This window comes from Cavia porcellus, unplaced genomic scaffold (genome assembly GCF_034190915.1).
Source record: "Cavia porcellus strain 051 isolate PalLab524CR breed Dunkin Hartley unplaced genomic scaffold, mCavPor4.1 scaffold_8, whole genome shotgun sequence".
Taxonomy (NCBI): domain Eukaryota; kingdom Metazoa; phylum Chordata; class Mammalia; order Rodentia; family Caviidae; genus Cavia; species Cavia porcellus.
In genome coordinates, this window is record NW_026947491.1 from 40,778,722 (window position 1) to 40,799,528 (window position 20,807).

General features: G+C 38.5%; 1 protein-coding gene across 15 annotated transcripts in view; it reads left to right on the top strand.

Moving 5' to 3' along the window:
* Window positions 1-20,807, top strand: part of LOC106028986 (proline-rich protein 36-like) — a 66,699-nt gene that overhangs the window by 23,482 nt on the left and 22,410 nt on the right. For 5 of the 15 annotated variants that reach the window (XR_010049263.1, XR_010049264.1, XR_010049265.1 and 2 more), the window contains exons 2-4: window positions 3,961-4,029; window positions 10,817-10,944; window positions 18,115-18,196. Coding sequence is in view for 1 of the 15 variants with exons in the window: in XM_063254699.1 (XP_063110769.1) it covers window positions 3,961-4,029; window positions 18,115-18,196 (151 nt within the window). In the remaining 14 variants the exon portion in view is untranslated. Of the gene's footprint in view, window positions 1-3,960; window positions 4,030-10,816; window positions 10,945-15,764; window positions 15,876-18,114; window positions 18,197-20,807 lie in introns of those variants that run through there. The other 10 variants (XR_010049266.1, XM_063254697.1, XM_063254696.1 and 7 more) reach the window with 5 other exon arrangements.

Here is a 20,807-nt window from a genome sequence, read left to right on the forward strand (position 1 = left end):
TACTAATACAGACAAGAAACAAAAGTTTAACAGTGTTGTCCAGGGATGCCTATACATAGCAAAACCACCAAGGAAAAGAGTGACAAATACATTCAACTGTGGGGGAGTCTGGGGATCCATACTGGAGGGACCACAGGAATACTGTTAGCTTGAGATGTTCTAGATCTTGAACTGGTAGCAGGTTCATGGATTTTGTTTTATAACTGTGGGTAACAGTTTTATATTACTTATATTTGTGTGTGTGTATTTTAGTACTGGAGACTGAACCACCCAGGGCCATAGTACTGAGCTACATTTCCAGCCTTTTTTTTTTTTTTTTTTTTTTTTTGTCTTTTTCCTTTTCATCGGTACTGGAGATCAAACTCACGACTGCCTGCTTGCAAAGCAGGCGCTTATGCCGCTGAGCTAAACCTCCAGCCCCCATTTCCAGCCCTTTTAAAAAACTTTTTAAATTTTCAAACAAGTCTAAGTTACCCAGGCTGGGCTTACCCTTGTGATCCTCCTGCCTCTTCCTCTCAGAGTTCTGGGATCACAGGTGTGCCCCACCATGACTAGTTTATATTATTATGTTTATAATAGTTCATGTTTTTTTCAATTTAAAATGCTTGTCCAAATTGTGGCAGCATGTATAAAGCTTATTTGCAGAATTTAGTATTTTACAAACAAGGGGGAAGTACAAACAAACCTAAGAGGCCAGCCTATGAGCTTGTACCTGACCAAAGTGGGGACAAAGATGAAACACAAAGAGACACAGAATTAGGTTAAAATGTGGAGCTCCCGGCAACAAAGAGCCCAAGTGACTGGTGCACTGTGGCTTTATTCACTCAGACATGGGTAAGAGTACAAGCCGTAAGAGTAAAACAAGACTCCTCTCCTCCCACCAGCCATGGTGCTTATGTGAGTAAACAACAGGATCTCTGCTGTATTAATTTTTCCTGCAGTGTGTCAGCACGGGCTCATGTCACCTTTCTCCCTAGTGTTCACAGAAGAGGCCAGTTAGGCCTTAATCTTCCTATCTGTTCTCCCACAGATAAACACAGGAGTCTTTTTCCTTTTTTAGGGATCAAAGTTAAAGCAGGAGACTGTGGTAATCACTTCTTGCTCTTCCAAGTCTCTTTCATGGCCAGAAGAATGTAAAAGGGAAAAATCCCTACTTCAACTTATAGTGCTTCAGAAAACACGTCACTGGTATAGACTCAGTGATGAATCAGCTGAAATGACTCATTTATGCAGTTTTGAGAGTGGATTCCAGCACTGACTGCAGTAGAAAACAATGTGCTTGACCTCATTCTGCAGCTTGCTGGAAAATAGGATTAATGTTTATCTCAGAACAGTAATACGAGGCCTGATAGTTCAGCAGAGGTTTTATGGTGAGATGTTTAAGAAATCCAACCTATTTGGACTACTACTGAGGTTAACTATTTTTTTGTTTGGCTGAACAGGAACTCTATTTTGATCTTCCCTTAGTACCGGCCTGGTACCTGGCATTCCCCCAAAGACTGACAGTCTGGCCCACTCACCTTTGAGGAGCAGTTTTTGGGGTTCCTCAGGCCAGGTAAATTACTGCCCATGTCTCTTGTGTGGCACTGGATATGCCTGCCCTGCTGCTCTTCCTTCCTTAACCAAAACTTTCTACACAGAAAAGGATTAGTTAGGGCTGAGTAGTTTGTAAGAGGTAATTAGCATAGAGTAGGGGAGCAGTGCTGCCTCAGAACCCAACTGAAGTGCCTGTAATTCAAATTACACATCTAGATGTTTGGGGGAGGGATCACTGAAAAGGCACCATTGCTTCATGGTCGTTTAAGAACTATTTTCCTAAAGGAGCAGTTGTGTCTCTTTTTGAACCTAGGGGAAAGGACATGGGAGAAACTCTTCTCAGAAAACAGGTGGGATTGGGGAGATTTATTTATAACTTACTGGAAGCACAAAGAGAAGCTTTTATTGTTGATAGCCAGGCTGGGTGGACGCCAAGAGACACATCCCAGGGGAGCTGTGCTGCCAAGCACTGACACACAGAGAGCTGACCTAGTCCTTTTTCCTGCTGATTGCTTGCTCAGAAGTTGTATCAGAGGACCACACTAAAAGACCCAGGGTGGTTTAGAACAATTATGAAGATTTTAGAGCAATCTTGATTCTAAGGAGCCATTTAGAAGCAAATAGAGAACAATATATTCATAAGCTCTGCTCGGGTAAGAAAAACCGCCCTGAGACAACTCCACATAGCCACATAGTATCAGCATCGTCCCTGTTCCTTTGAAACTGCACATTTAAATTCAGACTTTCAGCAAATGCCTCACAGACACCTCCAGGGGAAAGAATGTAGATGTCATTGGCCATTGTAACCAATATATTTAGGCTTCAGAGTATTTTTCACATTCTGCACTGAAAGTGAGAGGCAGGGAGGGGGCAGGGTATGCATGCTGGGAGACAGGGGAAGAAGGAAGATCCATCTGTTTTGGGGGGAACTGAGGCTAAACCCGGAAAATGCATGGATTTTGTTAGACTCAGCAGAATCCTTCCATAACAGTGTTGGGAAGAATTTTAGAAATGTTTTGCTGTCTCTCCATCATCATTTTACTGATAAGGAAATTTAGGCTAGAAAAACAGAAAGACCTGTCCAAAGAGGGAGAGCTTGGCAGTAGCAGAATCTTCTACTTCTCAATATTCTTTTTCTGTTTTTTGAGACACGGTCTCGCTATGTATAGGCTGGCCTTGAACACACTTATGTAGCCCAGGTTAGCTTTAAACTCATAGCACTCCTCCCACCTCAGCACCCCATCTTCGCGCCTGCCCTGTGTTAGGATTACAGGCATGTGCCACCATGCCCAGCAGGCCTACTCTTTTTGCAACACCCTTGGCATGCCTCCACATGAGATCGCCTTCACCTGACGACTATGGTCTCTTAATCATTCTAAGATGGGTAAGCAAACCATGAGGCAGATGGCATTGTGATTTAGTACAGCTACCTTCTAATTTCCACATCTTGTATCTTCACATCCTAAAACAATGAGTCAATTTCTTTTTTTAACCAGCTCTTATTTTCTAATCTTTCATTCAGGAAATATGGCATTTAAATGTAACTAACAGCAGGTGAACAAATCCCATAGAATTTCTTTTAAAACAATTCATATTCCATAATCCTTTTTACAGCATGGATCCTACACATGTCCTCTGACTATCTAGGGAGTGTTGCAGCCTCACATTCCTGATCCATGATAACAATCTGTCTTCTCCATAAGAATCTGAGTCCCTGAGATTTTATCAGGATGCAATTCTCAGACCACATAGGACTCAATACTTTAGTCCTTTAACCAGCCACACTGGTGCATGCCTATAATCCCAGGTCCTGAGAGACTAAGGCAGGAGGATTGCAAGCTCAAGTCCCATCTGGGCAATTTGGTGAGAGCCCTATCTCAAGATTTAAAAAAAAAAAAAAAAAGCCAAGCTGAGCATGGTGGCACAAACAGGAGGATTGTTATGAGTTTAAGGCTAGTCTGGACTACATTAGCAAGATCCTGTCTTTAAAAAATGAAAAAATTTAAAAGGCAGAGGAGGTAGCTCAGTGGGAAAGCCCAGGTTCAATCTCCAATACTACCAACAAAACAAAACTTCAGGTCTTCAAAATAAATTAGGGCCAGGGGTGTGGCTGAGTGGCAGAGTGCTTGCCTAGCAAGTGTGAGGCCCCAGGTTGGAGCCCCACACTGGGGGCCAGGTGAGGTACTGATTGATGTTATTTAGAGCAATGGGGGAGGCGCCTGCTTACATGGTAATTGGTATAATATAAAATTTAATAATAGTTCTAGAGCTCAACCTAGGATCTTTAATTACCTTCTTACCTTTATTATTGTCTTGTGCTCTACTAGACATACTGTCGCCTCAACTACCAACACGCTATTACAGCATCTATACTGGAGGTAAAGTGATGAGCGTACTACAGTAATTTATGTTTGTTTTTTCAAGGAACAAGCACTCAAAACAGAAGAGCGTTACAAATGGGAACTTTTTGTATGGATTCTTAGCAGACTACTGGTACGTGGCATCTATTTTGGTCTAATGCTTATTCCTGGTTTCTTTATGAAGTGAAAGATATAACCCTCTTAATTCCTCACCTAGACTACAGGACTCAAGAAGAAACATGGGGACAATATTTAGATGCTTCTTAAAATTTGGAAGTAAAATCTGCCTAGAAAACATTTAGAAATAATAATTTTCCATACAAATACACCCTTCTGCCTTAACTCAAAAGTTTCTGGTTAAGCATCTAAAAGAATTTTATATATAACCTAGTAAATCAACAAAAATAAATGCTTAGGTGTGTCTACTCATTGCATGATGAGCCATGTGGAGGATAATAATAGCACTAATGTATGTTAAATTATTGCAACATCTTTGAGCAGTGTACAGCTACTTCCCTGAAGTAGGTACTTTTTTTTCCAAGATGTTAACAAACAATATTTATTAAATTAACATGCCCAAATATATCAAAGAAAGGATAAAGAAGAAATCCTCATGGCAATAGAACAGCAGGGGTTATGATAGCAGATTTAGTGATGATTTGCTTTTTTTAAAATTTTATTTAAAGAAAAACTAAACAAAACAGAAAATGGGAAGAAATAATACATATGTTCAGAGAAAAAAATAAACAGTAAGAAATCACTAGTTGATGTTTACATATTGTCATTTTACAAATAGTTGTTCAAGATACAAAAATGGAACATGTGGAGTGGGAATTCAAACAGCGAGACTGCAGACAGTTCTGTTCAACTGTCCAACAAAAACTTAGTAGCATGATTGTCAATCCTATACACTTAAACATACATGCAGTTATCCATATCTTCATTTATGTTTAGATTAAACAAACTAAAGCAGGTTAAAATCATTCTGAACAAAGAATAATAGTATTGATGCATGGGGAGAACATGGCGGATAGATAGCAGCAGCTTTGAAGGCTCTCTGAGAAACTGCACTTGAAATTCAGGAATGGTGCCGGGCAGGAAGTCCTAGGCAAGGGGGGATATTCTTTGCCGACCCAGGAACGAACTAAATTAAGAGAAACCAACTGGAAACGCAATCCTGGTGATACAGCAGGAACAGATAAAGTCTCAGAATGGAAGCTGGACCCCTTGCCACTGGAAGCTGCGATTTGAATTTCCTGCAGCTGCTGCTGTGTCCCGGTTGGCAAGGCGGGGAGAGAGGTGCGAAGGCTCTGAGAGTGGGAAGCTTTGAATGGAGTTGGGAGCAGGACTGGCCGGGTGCCCTGCATCGACCTATGGTGAGTGAGCAGATCAGGGACCCTTCCATAGAGTAGGAGGCTTCAGCGGAGGACATGCTTGGACCGGGCAAACTACCCGGAATGAGATGCTGCAGTGACTTCAGTCACATATCCCCCTCTCAAGCGGGATTGGTGGGGAGTGCCTGGCCTGTGTGATGCCACTGGCTGAGACCCAGTAGGCTAACCCAACCCAGGTCCCAGCGCCTGGAGGTGCACCCTAACAGTGAAGCCTTTGGTAGGTTGACCTGGAGGGGTGGGCCCGGCATAGACTGCCTGGTCCATATCTCCCTGGTGTGCTGTGGTGGGCAGGAATACCTAGCCAGCAACTCAAACAGACTGTGGCTGACAGGGAAGGAAGCTGGGCCTCCTATATATGCTTATATATAAGGAACAAAAAATATGGGAAGAGGGAGCAACAAGAAAAGGGTTCTCAGCCCCCAATCCTGAGAAACATGCAATAGCAGACACGGCACCAATAGACATAAAGCGCTATCTCCAGAGCCTCATAGATGAATTCAGGAATGAAGTTATTAATGACCTGAAGCAAGACATAAGCAGAATAGTTAGAGAAATGCTAAGCACCACCCAAGAAAAAACAGATGGTGGAATGGAAGAACAGAAAAAAAGGGGAGAATTGTTTGATGGAGAAAATAGAGAAAACATAGTATACGTGAAGCAGGTTCAAAGAGATTATCAGGAAACTAAAAACTCTATCAAAACTGGCATAACAGCTTGAAAGAAACTAAGGATAGATTATCTGAACTGGAGGACAGATTTGTAATATGGGAGCATGAAATGAAAAACTTCTTAAAAATAACAAAAAAACAAACAGCAACAATACAAAGGCTAGAAGATGATAAGAGGATCTATAACTTAAGAATTAAGAACATAAAAGAAGTAGGGACACAAACAAATGGACCACAAAAGCTATTCACAGAAATAATCCAAGAGAATTTCCCTAATTTAGCAAATGGTAAAGATACTCAGATGTATGAGGCATACAGGACTCCAGCCACCTACAACCCAAACAGAGTTACACCCAGGCATATAATAATCAAAATTCCAGAAATCCAATATAAGAACAGAATATTAAAAGCCATCAGAGACAAGAAACAGATCACTTACAAGGGAACACCCATCAGAATTACAGCAGACTTCTCGGCACAAACATCAAATCATGAAGAGCGTGGAGGGAAATAATTCAAGCTTTGAAAGATAATAACCTCCAGCCTAGACTGATATATCCTGCACAACTGTCCCTAGAAATTGATGGAAAAACAAGGTGCTTCCAAGATAAAGAGGAACTAGGGGAATTTGCAACCACCAATTCAACTCTATAGAGAATACTGCAGGACATTCTTTTTTTTTTTTTTTTTTGGTCTTTTTCGTTTTTATCGGTACCAGGGATTGAACTCACGACTGCCTGCTTGCAAGGCAGGCGCTTATGCCGCTGAGCTAAATCCCCAGCCCCTAGGACATTCTTAAAAAAGAAAAATACCAAGATTCCAGAAAAGTGGTAGAGAGGCCACAATGAATGGAGCAGAAAGCGAAATGAAGAAGACAAACTGACAACAAATGACAGAAAAAGAGCTCAACAGAAATGAGGCAGAGAAGATCGGATGGTAGGAGCAGCTATTTTGGAGAAAACAAGACATCGTAATAGTTAGTGCTGATTTAGTATCATCTTGTTTTGAAGTCCCATCAAACTTGTATCCTTCTGTCTCCATCGGTTTTAAAAGGTTGTATCTTATTGGATTTTATTATATATGATAATATAAGCAAAAACTTTTATAGACAAGGAGATTATACAGAAACCATTGTTCATTTTCTGTTAATTGGTTCCAAATACCCTGTAATAATGTCATTCTCTTGAATGGTTTTATAGTGTCTTGATATGTTTGGTGCTACAGTATACGAAGTTATACTTAAAGATTTCAAGGAAAGAGACACTATGGTAACTATTTTTATGTCAGGATATCTTGTAGTGAAACACTATTTTGCTTAAATGATTATGTTTTGACCTGCGCTGTTCTGTTGTTATGCCCTCTTTTGTCTCAATCCCCTTTTTAAAAATTATTTACTTTTTTCTTTTTATCTTTTTAATTAAGGGAAAAATAAATAAAAAATAGCAGGAAACATTATATTAACCTACTTTGATTTCCTATTAACTTGATTTGAAATCCTGTATTGCCCTCACCATCTTGTTTTGACTGATTTTCCTCTATTCTGCTTTGTTTGATAGTACCAAGTTCGAAAGTATAGGCATAACTGTGAAGACAATAAGAATCATTATGACGCCAATTCTAGTTAACTATTATTTTCTTTTAAAATCTTGTAATTTTGGGGCTGGGGGTTTAGCTCAGCAGCATAAGCACCTGCCTTGCAAGCAGGTGGTCGTGAGTTTGATCCCCAGTACCGATAAAAATGAAAAAGACAAAAAAAAAAAAAAATCCTGTAGTGTCTCCAATGCTTTGGTTTTATTCTTTACTGTTTAGTTCAATTTTATTATAACTGGCAATTCTTCTTAAAATAGCAAGAGGCAGTATGGTAACCATTGTTGATCACCTTATATTTTGTTTTTACATTTTCTATTATGTCCATCCTTTTGATTTGACTGACTCTGTTCTGATTTGTCACTTTTGGTTTACTCTCTTCAAAAAAAGTAATAAGAACTCTGGGAGTAATAAAACCCAAAATGTGTAATTGCCATTGTACAAAAGAAAAGAAAAGAAAGTGCTCTAAAGGTTGTAACTGCGTATATGTTTAAGTGTACAGCATGGATAACCATATTACTGAGTGTTTTTTGGATCACTGAACAAAACTGTTTGCACTCTCACTGTTTGAAAATCCACTTTATATGCTTCAATTTTGTAACTTGAACAACTATTTCTAAGATGAGAATATGTAATCTATTAACTAGTGATTTCTTACTGTTTATTTTGTTGTTGTTGTTTTTTTTTTTTTGTCTTTTTCCTTTTTATCGGTACCAGGGATCGAACTCACGACTGCCTGCTTGCAAGGCAGGCACTTATGCCGCTGAGCTAAATCCCCAGCCCCTTACTGTTTATTTTTTAAATTTTGTATTACTTGTACCCTTTTTCTATTTTTTTCTTTTTCTCCTTAAATAAAAAAAAAAAAGAATAATAGTATTGCTGGATTTCACATCATGACACTGATCAGCACTGGGTACTGTAGTATCTTTTAAAAAAATTTAATTTAAAGAAAGACTAAACAAAACAAAAAACAGGTAGAAATAATACATAATTTCAAAGAAAAAAAACAGTAAGAAATCACTAGTTGATGATTTCAGATTGTCTTCTTACAAATAGTTATTCTTTTTTTTTTTTTATCGGTACCAGGGATCAAACTCATGACCATGTGCTTGCAAGGCAGGTGCTTATGCTGCTGCGCTAAATCCCTAGCCCCCTATTCAAGATACTAAAGTGGAGCATATAAAGTGGGGATTCAAACAGTGAGACTGCAACCAGTTCTGTTCAATTATCCAACAAAAACTTAGAAATATGGCTATCAATCCTATATATATATATATATATGTCTTTTTTCCTTTTTATCGGTACCAGGGATCGAACTCACGACTGCCTGCTTCCAAGGCAGGAGCTTATGCCGCTGAGCTAAATCCCCAGCCCCCTATATATTTAAACATACATGCAGTATCCATATCTTCAATTATGTTGAGATTGAATAAACCCAAGCAGGCTAATATCACTCTGAACAAAGACTAATACTGTTGCTGGGTTTCACATTATGATACTCCAGGATCAGCACTGGGTATTTTAGTGTTTCTTTTTCTTCAAAGTATCTGTTCATTTCATCATGTGTCATAAGATCAGTTCTCATAAACTGTTTATAGATTCTATACATGCATGAGTCTTAACATGTATTTCTATCCTTTCTATATTAGAGGCAGAAACAAAACAAAGCGAGACAAAACAAAACATATTCCTAGAAACATATGAAACAAAAAAAATATGTAAGACTCTTGTACAAGGAGTTCTACCATGATTCCTGTGTTGTCTCTTGTTATCTCCAATAAAATTGGCTATATCATCAGACATAGTATAATTGAATATACCAGTACATAACAGTATTAATAAAAACACAACTTTGTATATAGTATAGAACTTCAAAAACCAGCAGTTATCAAACCAGAATGTGTATTGTAGAGTCTCGTCGTCTTTTGTGTAGTTGCCTATACTCTCAGACTTGATACTATCAATCATATCAGTTTTGAATAAAATCTCTGCCTCATTTCTTTTATGCTCTTTTTTTTTTTTTTCTTTTTTGGTCTTTTTCTTTTTTATTGGTACCAGGGATCGAACTCACAACCGCCTGCTTGCAAGGCAGGTGCTTATGTCACTGAGCTAAATCCCCAGCCCCTATGCTCTTTTTTTTTTTACCATCAGTTGTCTGCTTGTCTTTTTCATTCTGTTTTCTGCTCCATTCATTAAGGCCTCTCTGCCACTGTTCCTGGAATCCTAGTACTTTTCTCTCTCTCTAGAATGCCCTGCAGTATTCTCTGTAGAGTTGGATTGGTGGTTGCAAATTTCCCAAGTTCCTCTTTGTCTTGGAAGCATTTTGTTTCTCCATTAATTTCTAGAGACAGTTTAGCAGGGTATATCAATCTGGAATGGAGGTTATTTTCTTTCAGAGCTTGGAATGTTTCACTCTAGGCTCCTCTTGACTTGATGGTTTGTATTGAGAAGTCTGCCATTATTCTGATAGGCCTTCCTTTATAGGTTATCTATTTCTTGTCTCTAATCGCTTTTAATATTCTGTTCTTATATTGAATTTCTGGGATCTTGATTATTATATGCCTGGGTGTAGCTGTGTTTTGGTCGTAGGTGGCTAGAGTTCTGTATGCCTCATATATCAGAATATCATTTCCTTTTCCTATGTTTGGGAAGTTTTCCTTAATTATTTCTGTGAATAACCTTTGTAGTTCCTTTGTTTGTACCCCTGCTTCTTCATTCACATTCTTTATTCTCAAGTTATAGATCCTTTTGTCATCTTCTAGCCTTTGTATTGTTACTGCTTGTTTTCTTGTTATTTTTAAAAAAGTTTTCCCTTTCATAATCCCACATTGCAAAATTGTCCTCCAGTTTAGATAATCTATCCTTAGTGTCTTTCAAGCTGATTTGCCATCTTTCCTTAGAGTTTTTAATTTCCTGGTGATCTCTTTGAATCTGCTTCATGTATTCTATATTTTTTTATATTCTTCATATAATGGTTCTCTCCTGTGTTTGAGTTCCTCCCTTCTTCCATCTGTGTCTGCTTGATGGGTGCTTAGTATCTCTTTTATTAATCTTCTTATATCTTGCTTTATTTGACTAAATATTTCACTTTTGAACTCATCTATGAGGTCCCGAATATATCTTTTTATGTCCACTAGCTCTGTGTCTGATATTGCATGTTTGCTGTTCTCATTATCCTTTGTATTTACCTGTCCTGGGTCCATGTTCTCAGGGTTGGGACCTGGGGACTTTTGTTGTTGCTTCCTCTTCAAATCTTTTTTGCTTCTTCCAGGAGGCCCCAGTTTCTTTGTTGGTTACAATTCTTCTGAAGCACGCTGGCTAGATGGCCCTTCCCACTGCAGTGTGCTAGTGAGTTGCAGACAGGGACAGTGTACGCTGGCCCTTCCCCCTCCAGATCCAGTAGGTACTTTTTAAAGTTTGTTTTATTTTATTTTTTAAAGTCTTTATTGTAGGAAATCTTTACTGTTTGAAATTCCCAGACTGATTAGAAACAAATACATTGCTTCTATATAATTTATAAAATAAATTTTAGAGTATTGATATTCTATTTCAATAAGCCATTGCAAAAATCAGGAAACGAACAAAATTCTGTTACCCTGGGAGTTCTGCTTGTCAAAGTTTACCACAACAGAGACAGATAATATATAAAATGATACTGGTAGGAAAATAAATAAAATGATACTAGTAGATTAAATGGAATAATTTTCTTAACATGTAAAATACATACATATTGTATTTTAAAGCTATTTTATTTTATTTTATTTTATTTTATTTTATTTTTTTGCCTTTTTCCTTTTTATCGGTACCAGGGATCAAATTCACAACTCCCTGCTTGCAAGGCAGGCACTTATGCCACTGAGCTAAATCCCCAGCCCCCTTGTTTTTAAATTTTTAAAGTTTTATTAGTACATGTTTGCAGTACATAATGATTACATTTATTCTGGGGAGTTAAAACATGTTCATAAAGAAAACATGTACAAGGGGCCGGGGATTCAGCTCAGCGGCATAAGTGCCTGCCTGGCAAGCATGAGGTCATGAGTTCGATCCCTGGTACCAAAAACAAAACAAAACAAAAAACCATGTACATAACACTTCTTAGATTTGACTTCCCCTTCCTCTTCCCTCCTACCCTCTTCTTCCATCTAAGGCTCCATTGTATTTTATTTATTTATTTTTGTACCAAGGATCGAACTTACAACCTCACGCTCCATTCTAAACACTGGGAACTAGGACACAGAGGGAGCAGTTAAGCCACTTACCTAACGCCACATAGCAAGTCATAGGAGAGTCAGGATTTCAGTATAATGTAATTCCAGAGCTTATGATTTTAAAGAAGTATAAATTATGGTTCCTACTCACATATATAACCCAGCTGAGGGAAACATGACTAACCCACATTAAAACAACAGTGAATTATTTAAGGTGAGCATATGTAATTAAGTGCTAAATTGGATGCTATTGACTATGAATGTCAGGAATTCAGAGTACCCAGAGAGGCATGGACGGGGGCAGGCAGGATTTTATGAAGGACTAAACCCTGAAGCAGAGCCTTAAATAACCTCTGAAATGTGCATGAGGAAAAGATCATGCCAGATAAGAGACTGACCAAAGTACAAAAAGTGGAAGTAAAAAGACTTTGTCCTGGCTGTAGCTGGACAGGGCTGATGGAAGGGCTGGACCAGCTGTGAAAATCTTTACAACAAAACAGAATTTACACTTGCAACATTAGTAAGAAGTTGCTAAAGGGTCTGAATCATTACAGCAGTATTTTTGTTTGGTTTGATTTTTTCAGAGTCTTACTCTGCAGTTCAGGCTGACCTTGAATTAACTATGTAGCCAAAATTGGCCTTGAACTCACAGTCATCCTCCTACTTCAGTTTCCTGAGTGTTGGGATTATAGGCATGAATCACCATATCTGCATAAAAGCAGTATTATTATTGTGTCTTTTTTTTTTTTTTTGTACCAGGGATCGAACTTATGATCGTGCACTTGCCAGGCAGGTGCTTTCTAGTACTGAACTAAATCCCCAGCCCTTATTTTGTCTTCTTTGAGACAGGGTTTCATTATGCGGTTCAGGGTGGCTTTAAAATCACAGTGATCTTCCTGCCTCAGCTTCCCAAGTTCAGGGATTATAAACCTGTGGCACCAAGCCTGACCTAAAAGCAGTATTATTAAAGGTGTATTTAAGTTTGGGTTTGACAGGATGCAGAAAATTAATCTTATTAAAATTGCAGATACATAAACTTTGAAAACACATAAAATTAAGTTGCTATTAATCCTTATTTTCTCAAATTCACTGCTTATTCTGTTTGAGTCTCTCTCTCTCTCTCTGTCTCCGTCTGTGTCTCTGTCTCTGTTTCTGTCTCTGTCTTCTCTCTCTCTCTCCCTTTCTCTTTCTTTCTTTCTTTCTCTCTTTCTCTTTCTCTCTCTTTCTTTCTTTCTTTCTTTCTTTCTTTCTTTCTTTCTTTCTTTCTTTCTTTCTTTCTTTCTTTTCTTTTTTTCTTTCTTTCTTTCTGCTTTCTGGTGCTGACGATCAAATCCAGGACCTTTATATGCTAGGAAAGTGCTCTATCATCGAACTGTACTTCTAGCTCCTAATTGGTCTTCGTATGATTTAAGATGTTTTTGAGAGGGCACAGTCTGATGAAGAGGTTCAGACTGGCCCCTTTGCTGGCTGGGTGTGTGGCGCACATCTGTAATAGCAGCATTCAGGAGACTGAGGCAGGAAAATCACTGTGAGTTTGAGACCAGCCTGAGCTACATAGTAAGACCCTGTCTCAAATAAATAAATAGATAGATAGATAGATAGATAGATAGATAAAATTTTAAAAAAGACTGGCCCATCTGATTTGCTTTTGCATTTATTTCACATTAAGGAGTAAATATTTGCAAATGTGTCCATTTCTCTAACCATTACTTCATTTAGCCCACATCCTAAATAGAGGTGAGGAGAGGTGTTAGAGAAGCCTTCTGGCAGAGATGACATTTTTCCAGATTCCTGAGTATTCAGCAAATGTTCCCCAGATATAAAGGGGACATGACATGGGTTGACAGTGAGGAGAGGGAGTAAAAAAGAGGGAAGGAATAGTAGCATAAGGGGCAGAAGAAAATGAAAGAATGATAACAATAATAACAGTTGTGGTCTAGTTCTTGGGTCCTGTGATAAAGAAAATTAAATGTGGCTTTAGTTTTGTAAAAAAAAAAAAAAAAAAAGGTAATTTGTTGGTGGTGAGGATCCAAAATTTGTCATGTGATATCAAAACACTGGGTCATAATGTCACTACTCACACACTAGAAGTCAAACCAACTCCAGTGAGGAGGGAAGGAAAGGCCGCCAAAGAGGTAACCGTGGGACAGGAGCTGCACACTAAGTGGCGGAGGCTGGTGGAAGCAGGGAGAACCCTGGAAGCCAGACTGAGGTCTGGTATAATGAATCTGCTGCTGAGCACATGGGGAGCAGGAAAATGGACCCAAATGGGGAGCACTGGTTTTGTTTCTTTATTGGAGGTAGAATCCTGATATGTGGCTCCGGCTGGTCTCAGATTCTCAATCCTCTCAGCCTTCTTCTGCCCATGATGGGATTATGTGTGAGAACCCCGAGGCTGAGCTATGCTTAACGAGAAGACGCAGTGAGAACTGCCTACTTCTTTTACAGAACTGTTGAAGAATGAAATAAACATTTTAAATTAACTTTCCAAATCCAGTGAGTGTTTAATTTAACAGCTTTGTTGAGATAAAATTCACTTACCATATATAACTCAAATTTTGGAACTGTACAATTCACTAATTTTTACTACATCACAGAATTATGTAACATACCATCACCACAGACAATTTTAGAATATTTTGATCACCCCATTTCCATCCCTCCCCCTTGCTCTTGGCAATCACTAATGCACTTTTATCATATGGAGTTACCTGCTGTGGACATTTCTTTTTCTTTTTCTTTCTTTCTTTTTTTTTTTTTTTTGTCTTTTCTTTTTTATTGATACCGGGGATCGAACTCACGACTCCCTGCTTGCAAGGCAGGTGCTTATGCCGTTGAGCTAAATCCCCAGCCCTGGACATTTCTTTTTCTTTTTTTTGGTACCGGGCATCAAACTCCCGACCTCACACTAGCCAGGCAGGCATTATGCCACTGAGCTAAATCCCTAGCCCTGGTTCTGCACATTTCATGTAAGTGGAATTATAAGTATATTTGTGACTAATTTCTTTCATGAAGGCTAGATATTGCAACTCCATGTTTTTGCTATTAAATGACCAATAGCTAAGCTGTACTTTTAATTTTATTATTTTATTTATCTTTTTAATATTGAGGAACTAGGAGCACTCTACTACTGAGCTACATCCCCAGCCCTGTTTATTTATTTTTTTTTTATTTTTTGGAACTGGGAATCAAATTCAGAACTTTGCACTTGCCAGGCACATGCTGCCCTACTGAGTTATATACCCAATTCCCTGTTTATTTTTTGAGACAAGGTCTTGCTAGGTTGTCCAAGCAGAACTTCAATTTTGAATTCTCCTGCCTCAGCCACTTTCAGTGCTGAGATTGCATGTGTGTGCTACTGCTCCCGACCAATATCTATCTTTCTTTCTTTCCTTCTTTCTTTGAAGACAGACTCTCCCTACCCTGTTCAGGTCACCCTATAAGTTGCAATCTTTCTCCCTCAGCCTTCTGATTAGCTAGGATTACTATGTACTGCTATGCTTAGATAAACCACACACTTTTTAAAAAATGTATTATGATGAAATAGCAAACATTTGGAAAACAGCCAACAAGACAGAATGATAGTATAAGGATAAAAACCCTGAGTTAGGAACAAGGATGTAATACTGGGGATCAAATGCAAGGGCACCCCATTGAAGCAGGAGATTAGGGTGTAGATAACTACCTAGGAAAATAGGCATGACCAACCCATCTCAGAGATTTGGGACATACACAGAACCAAGCCCTGCACCTGGAGCCATTGGAGAATGCTATCTTCAGTTTTTCTGTTGCAAAGTCCAGAAAGTTTTTGACAGGATGATATAGTCAGCCTGGGGAGTTGGGGATACCAAACACCTCAGCCACTAGGCTCACAACCACTGTCTCCTCTCTTTAGTGGCTCAGTGTCTCTCTGCAGAACAAACTTCTTTTCCTACCCTTAGTAAATGTAAAACCTCACTACCTTTGTGTGTTTCTTGTCCAATTCTTTGTTCAGGACAAGAACCTGGAAAGAATCATTGGAAAGAGCATTCAGCACCCCAGAGAACAAGTACACGACCACTAAGCTACACCCCAGCCCTTTTTAATTTTTATTTTGAGTCAAGGTCCCACTAAGTTGTACAGGTTAGTGTTGAACTTGTGATCCTCCTACCTTGGCCCATTGAGTTCCTAAATCTACATATTCATGGTAGGCGTAGCACTGCCATGTCCAGCTTGAGTTCTGATCTTGATTCTATGTGTGTGTCATCAATCTCTGGAACCCCGCTGGTTTCCATCTGTGTAAAATAAGGATGAGAACAGTGATTTTAGCTTTTAATGTGCAGGAGTGTGGACCTTGCTGAACGTTGCCAATCAATCCAGACTCAGAAACTACAAATGTAAAAGAGACTTCGAGGTCTCAGGAAGGGCAATTCAGGAATCCTGACAACTCCAAATCAGTATTTTGTAGAAGGCAGGGTAGATAAGGGCTTACGTGAGCAAATTTTTTTTTTTTTTTTTTTGGTACTGGCGATTGGACCCATGACCTCGCGCTTGCTAGGCAGGTGCTTATGCCGCTGAGCTAAATCCCTGGCCCCAATGTTGTTTTATTATAGGGCAATAAAAAGTATTTTGTGGGGAAACCAGATGGAGTTGGGAAGACAGGTTGTGTGACAGGAACTGTGTGATTGATGAAAGCTAAAGAAAAGAATGTATTTACTCAGTTAAAATCTCCACAACCAAGAGTCTGATAAAGATATGTAACCTGAGTCTCCGGGGTCTCCTGGGAATTATCTGCTTCAGATGCCTGCAGTCAAAGGGGAAAGTATTACAGGTCACCCTTCCCGGGCAGCAGTGTGAACCATGAAGTCGTGCTTCCCTCATGGCCTCCTTACTCCATTTTGAAAAAATTCTTTCAATACTGTTTACATCAAGATTTTATCTTTTATTTTCACAATACAACTCTCGGTCCTCAGCCCAGAGATATTTTATGAACTCAGAGGTGTTTGTTGTTTACCAAAGGTTAGGAATTTCAGGGTTTAGATGTCCTCTACATTTCCTTCTGTTTGGCATCCAGTGATGTGAATTTATTTATCAATGCATTTTGCTGTGTTTTTTTAAGTCCCTCTGCCTGTGGTAATTATATCAAGTTGAAGAACTGTGTTTGGTTGTTTGTTTGTTTCTATGAGTATTGGGGACTGAACCCAGGGTCTTGGCACTCAGTTACATCCAGCTTTTTTTTTTTTAATTTTGAGACAGGATCTTGCTAAATCCTAAATTGCCCAGGTTGGACTTGAATTTTCAATCCCCCTACCTCCTTCTCCAGAGTTCTGGGATTACAGGCAATGAGAGAGGACTTTCTGATGTTTTGAATGCAGAAGTTGCTGGGGGCAATAGACCTAGGCCTGACTTGAACTTACTGTGAATCACAGTAGTAACAAAGAACACTTTATCTTCGTTAGGAAAAATTATACCACGGAAAATAAAGGGAATGCTACATATATATATTTCATATATATATACACACAGAGTATGCTAAGCACTGAAATCGTGTGTGTGTGTGTGTGAGTGTGTGTGTGTGTGTGTGGTTAGAGGGAGACAGGATGCTCGGCATAGTTTAGCCTTTTTCTCCACTCACACCTGATCAGATTCTTGTCTGACACTGAGACTTCTTGGATAGAAGTGGTTGAGATTTATATAGCAGAATAACACTTTCTGAAAGCATCGAGTAAGATAGAAAGAAGCAAAGAACATTTTTTAGGAAAGTTCTGAGCATCTTATATTCTGTTTACATGGAAAATATGCACATTTTGATTATTCTCCTTGAATATTAATAATCTATTATTCCTATAGCTTTTTTTTTTTTTTTTTTTAATTTCTCTTTAAGGACTGGGGCATAGCTCAGCAGCATAAGCAACTTCCTGGCAAATGTAAGGTCCTGAGTTCAATTCCCAGTACAAAAAAAAAAAATCTCTCTTTAGCTGTGTGACATCTTTTTAAAACAGAGAAGGGGGCCAGGGATTTAGTTCAGTGGCCTAAGCATCTGCCTGGCAAGCACAAGATTGTGAGTTCCATCTCTGGTACCAAAACAAAACAAAACAAGACCAAACAAACAAACAAACAAACAAAAAAAAAAAAACAGGGAAGGAGAAGCAAAAAGCTCTACTTCAGAAAAAACGAAGAAAGAAAAGTCACATGTGTAAATTAATTAACACTGTTATCAAATTATATAGTATCCAAATTAGTAGAGAAAATTGCTTGCTTCTTTTACTCACAAAATTGATATTTAGGGCATGTTTTTGTGACCATGTATACCTCAAAGCGTCTCACTAATTCCTTTACAGTAGGTGTAATTTCTTTCTTTCTTCCTTCCTTCCTTTTTGAGACAAGGTCTTGCTATGTACTTCAGGCTGGCCTCGAACTCCCAGCAGTCTTCCTGCCCCAGCCCCCCAGTGCTGAGATTACAGGTATGTGCCACCACACCTGGTCTATTGTTTCCAATTTATAACCCTTATAAAAAGTCCTAGGGCTGAGGATGTAGCTCAGAGATAGAGCAAGGCCTGGGAACAATCACTAGCAGCAAGGATAAAAAAATCTGGTCTTATTTTTGTGAAACTATTTGATAATATAATTCTAACATTTTTGATCATGTGATTATAAGAAGTGGTATAAAAGTACTTTAATGATATTCTATTATTTTACAGTATCATACTTTTATTGACTAACCTATATTGATGTTAAAAGTAATGCTCATATGGCTATGCTCTGTGTACCTACCTAGTTATTTCCCTAGGCTACATTTCCAAGGCAGCAATAATACATTTCTTTTGGTACTGTCTGGCAGGATGTCCTGCCCTATCTTTTCATGTTCCATCTGGATATGAACAACTTTTATTCAGTATTTGCGATTAAACCCAGGGTGTATTAAGCTACATCTCCATTCCTTTTATTTATTTATTTATTTTTTACTCTATTTTGAAACCCAGTCTCCCTAAGTTGACCAGGTTGGCCTCAAACTTGGGTTCCTATCACCTTAGTCCCTTGAGCCAGTCATCCTGAGTGCACTGCCATAGATGATAATGCTTTATTTCAGGCCTAAGGATATTTTTTCTGTCATTTTTATTGTGATAAAATATACAAAATGTAAAATTTACCATGTTAATCATTTTTAGGATCTACTTCAGTGGCACTGGTTACATCCATATTCTTACACACTGTCACCACCATCATTCAGAAGGCTGATCTTTTTAAGGCTATAGATAAATTGCCCTATAGAAATAAATAATTGCTATTTCTTCCAGTAACTTACCCATTTTTCTATTAAATGCTTTTATTGAATAGTGTCACGTATCAAGCAATGTATTAAGTACAAATAAATATTATGTTAAGATGGTTTTGTTGCAAGTAACAGAAAACTCAATACAAACTGACAAGTAGTAGTTTTCAAGTATGGCTGGATTCCAGAGCTCTGTTTCTATCACCAGGTCTCTGTTTCTCCCTGTCTCTTTTAGCTGTGTTCTCTTCCACATTTTGGTTTTCTTCTCCAACAGGCTTCTCCCTTGTGGGATCAAAATGAACACAGCAGCCCTTGTGCAGAGAGACAGAGAGAAAGAGAGGGAGGCAGAGAGAGAGAGAGAGAGAGAGAGAGAGAGAGAGAGAGAGAGAGAGAGAGAGAGAGAGAGAGAGAGAGAGAAATATGTCTTCTTTTAGCAAAGACAAAAGTCCTGAGATTTAATGATTAGCAAAGCTTAGAGCTCATGCTTTATCTCAAACTAATAGTAAGGCCACAGGAATGGAATCTACTGGCTGACTTAGTCCTCTGTTTGTCTTCGGAGCAGAAAATTCTCAAAGAAAACCAGAGCTATTGTAAGAAGTACAGGAAAGAGACACGGGGATGACAAAACAATCACCCTCTGAAATTCAGTAGCAATAGAGTGAGAGTATCCTATATCAGAAAGCGTATCATATATCACATAAAAATTCAGTTAAAGAGGAAGGGAGTTAAGTTCTGCCCAGTAGATTGTAAAACAAACAAACAAAAACATACCTAGGGCCATGCACTGTGCTAGATACAGTTTTACATAAAGATACGAAAAAAGCACAACATTGATTTTCGGAAAACTTATGTTATATAGGAGAAAACTGAGATCTAAACAAATATAACAGGCTAAGCATCAAGAGAGGCATGCTATTGCAGAATCCCAGACAAAGATCCCCAGGCTGCCTGTGAACTCAAGAAAGGTTTCCTGACATGGAAGGCTCCTGATTTGAAGCTTGTTACAAGACATGAAGAAAAGTGGAAAGAGACTTTACAAGAAAAACTGTGTGGGATAAATGCAAGGGAATTATCAAGAGTCCAATATCCAAATACCAGTATCTTCTGAGGCCTATTAGTATATGCTAGATATTGCTTAGTATCCTTTCTATAATATTTCATATAATTCATGTGTTCCAAAAATAGCAAACAGCCTACTACCTTGGGAGGGATATTTGTGAAAAGAAAAGTAAAATAAATAAAATCCAAGAAAGAACCAAAGAAAACCAAAAATTTCAGACAGAGGAAAGCAGACTGGGACCAAAATATGAGAGGGTTTTTACTACCTACATGTATTATATCTAACTCAATAGGTACAATAATAGGAGCTAATATTAGTTTCATTTGGAACAGCGGTGTGTTCCAAATGGATATGATACTGGCAAGATCACATGAAGTGCAGAGAATTATATTTATTATATATTTGGAGGTTTTTGTTTGTTTGTTGAGACAGGGTCCTGCTATGTAGTGGCCTTAAACTCACTATGTAGCCCAGGTTGGCCTCAAACTCAGATGACCCTCCTGCCTCAACCTTTCAAGTGCCGGGATTTTAGGCATGCACCACCATGCCCAGTTTTTTGTTGTTGTTGGTGGTGGTGGTCATTATTAATTTTTTTTGCCATGGTTACTTCATCTATTTTTTGTAGAGGTTTTAAAGCAAACCAAACATCATACTATGCCATTTCATTATGCTGTGATAGCATTATCACATCTAACAAAATTACCACTAATTCCTTAATATCATTTAATTACCTGTACCCTAA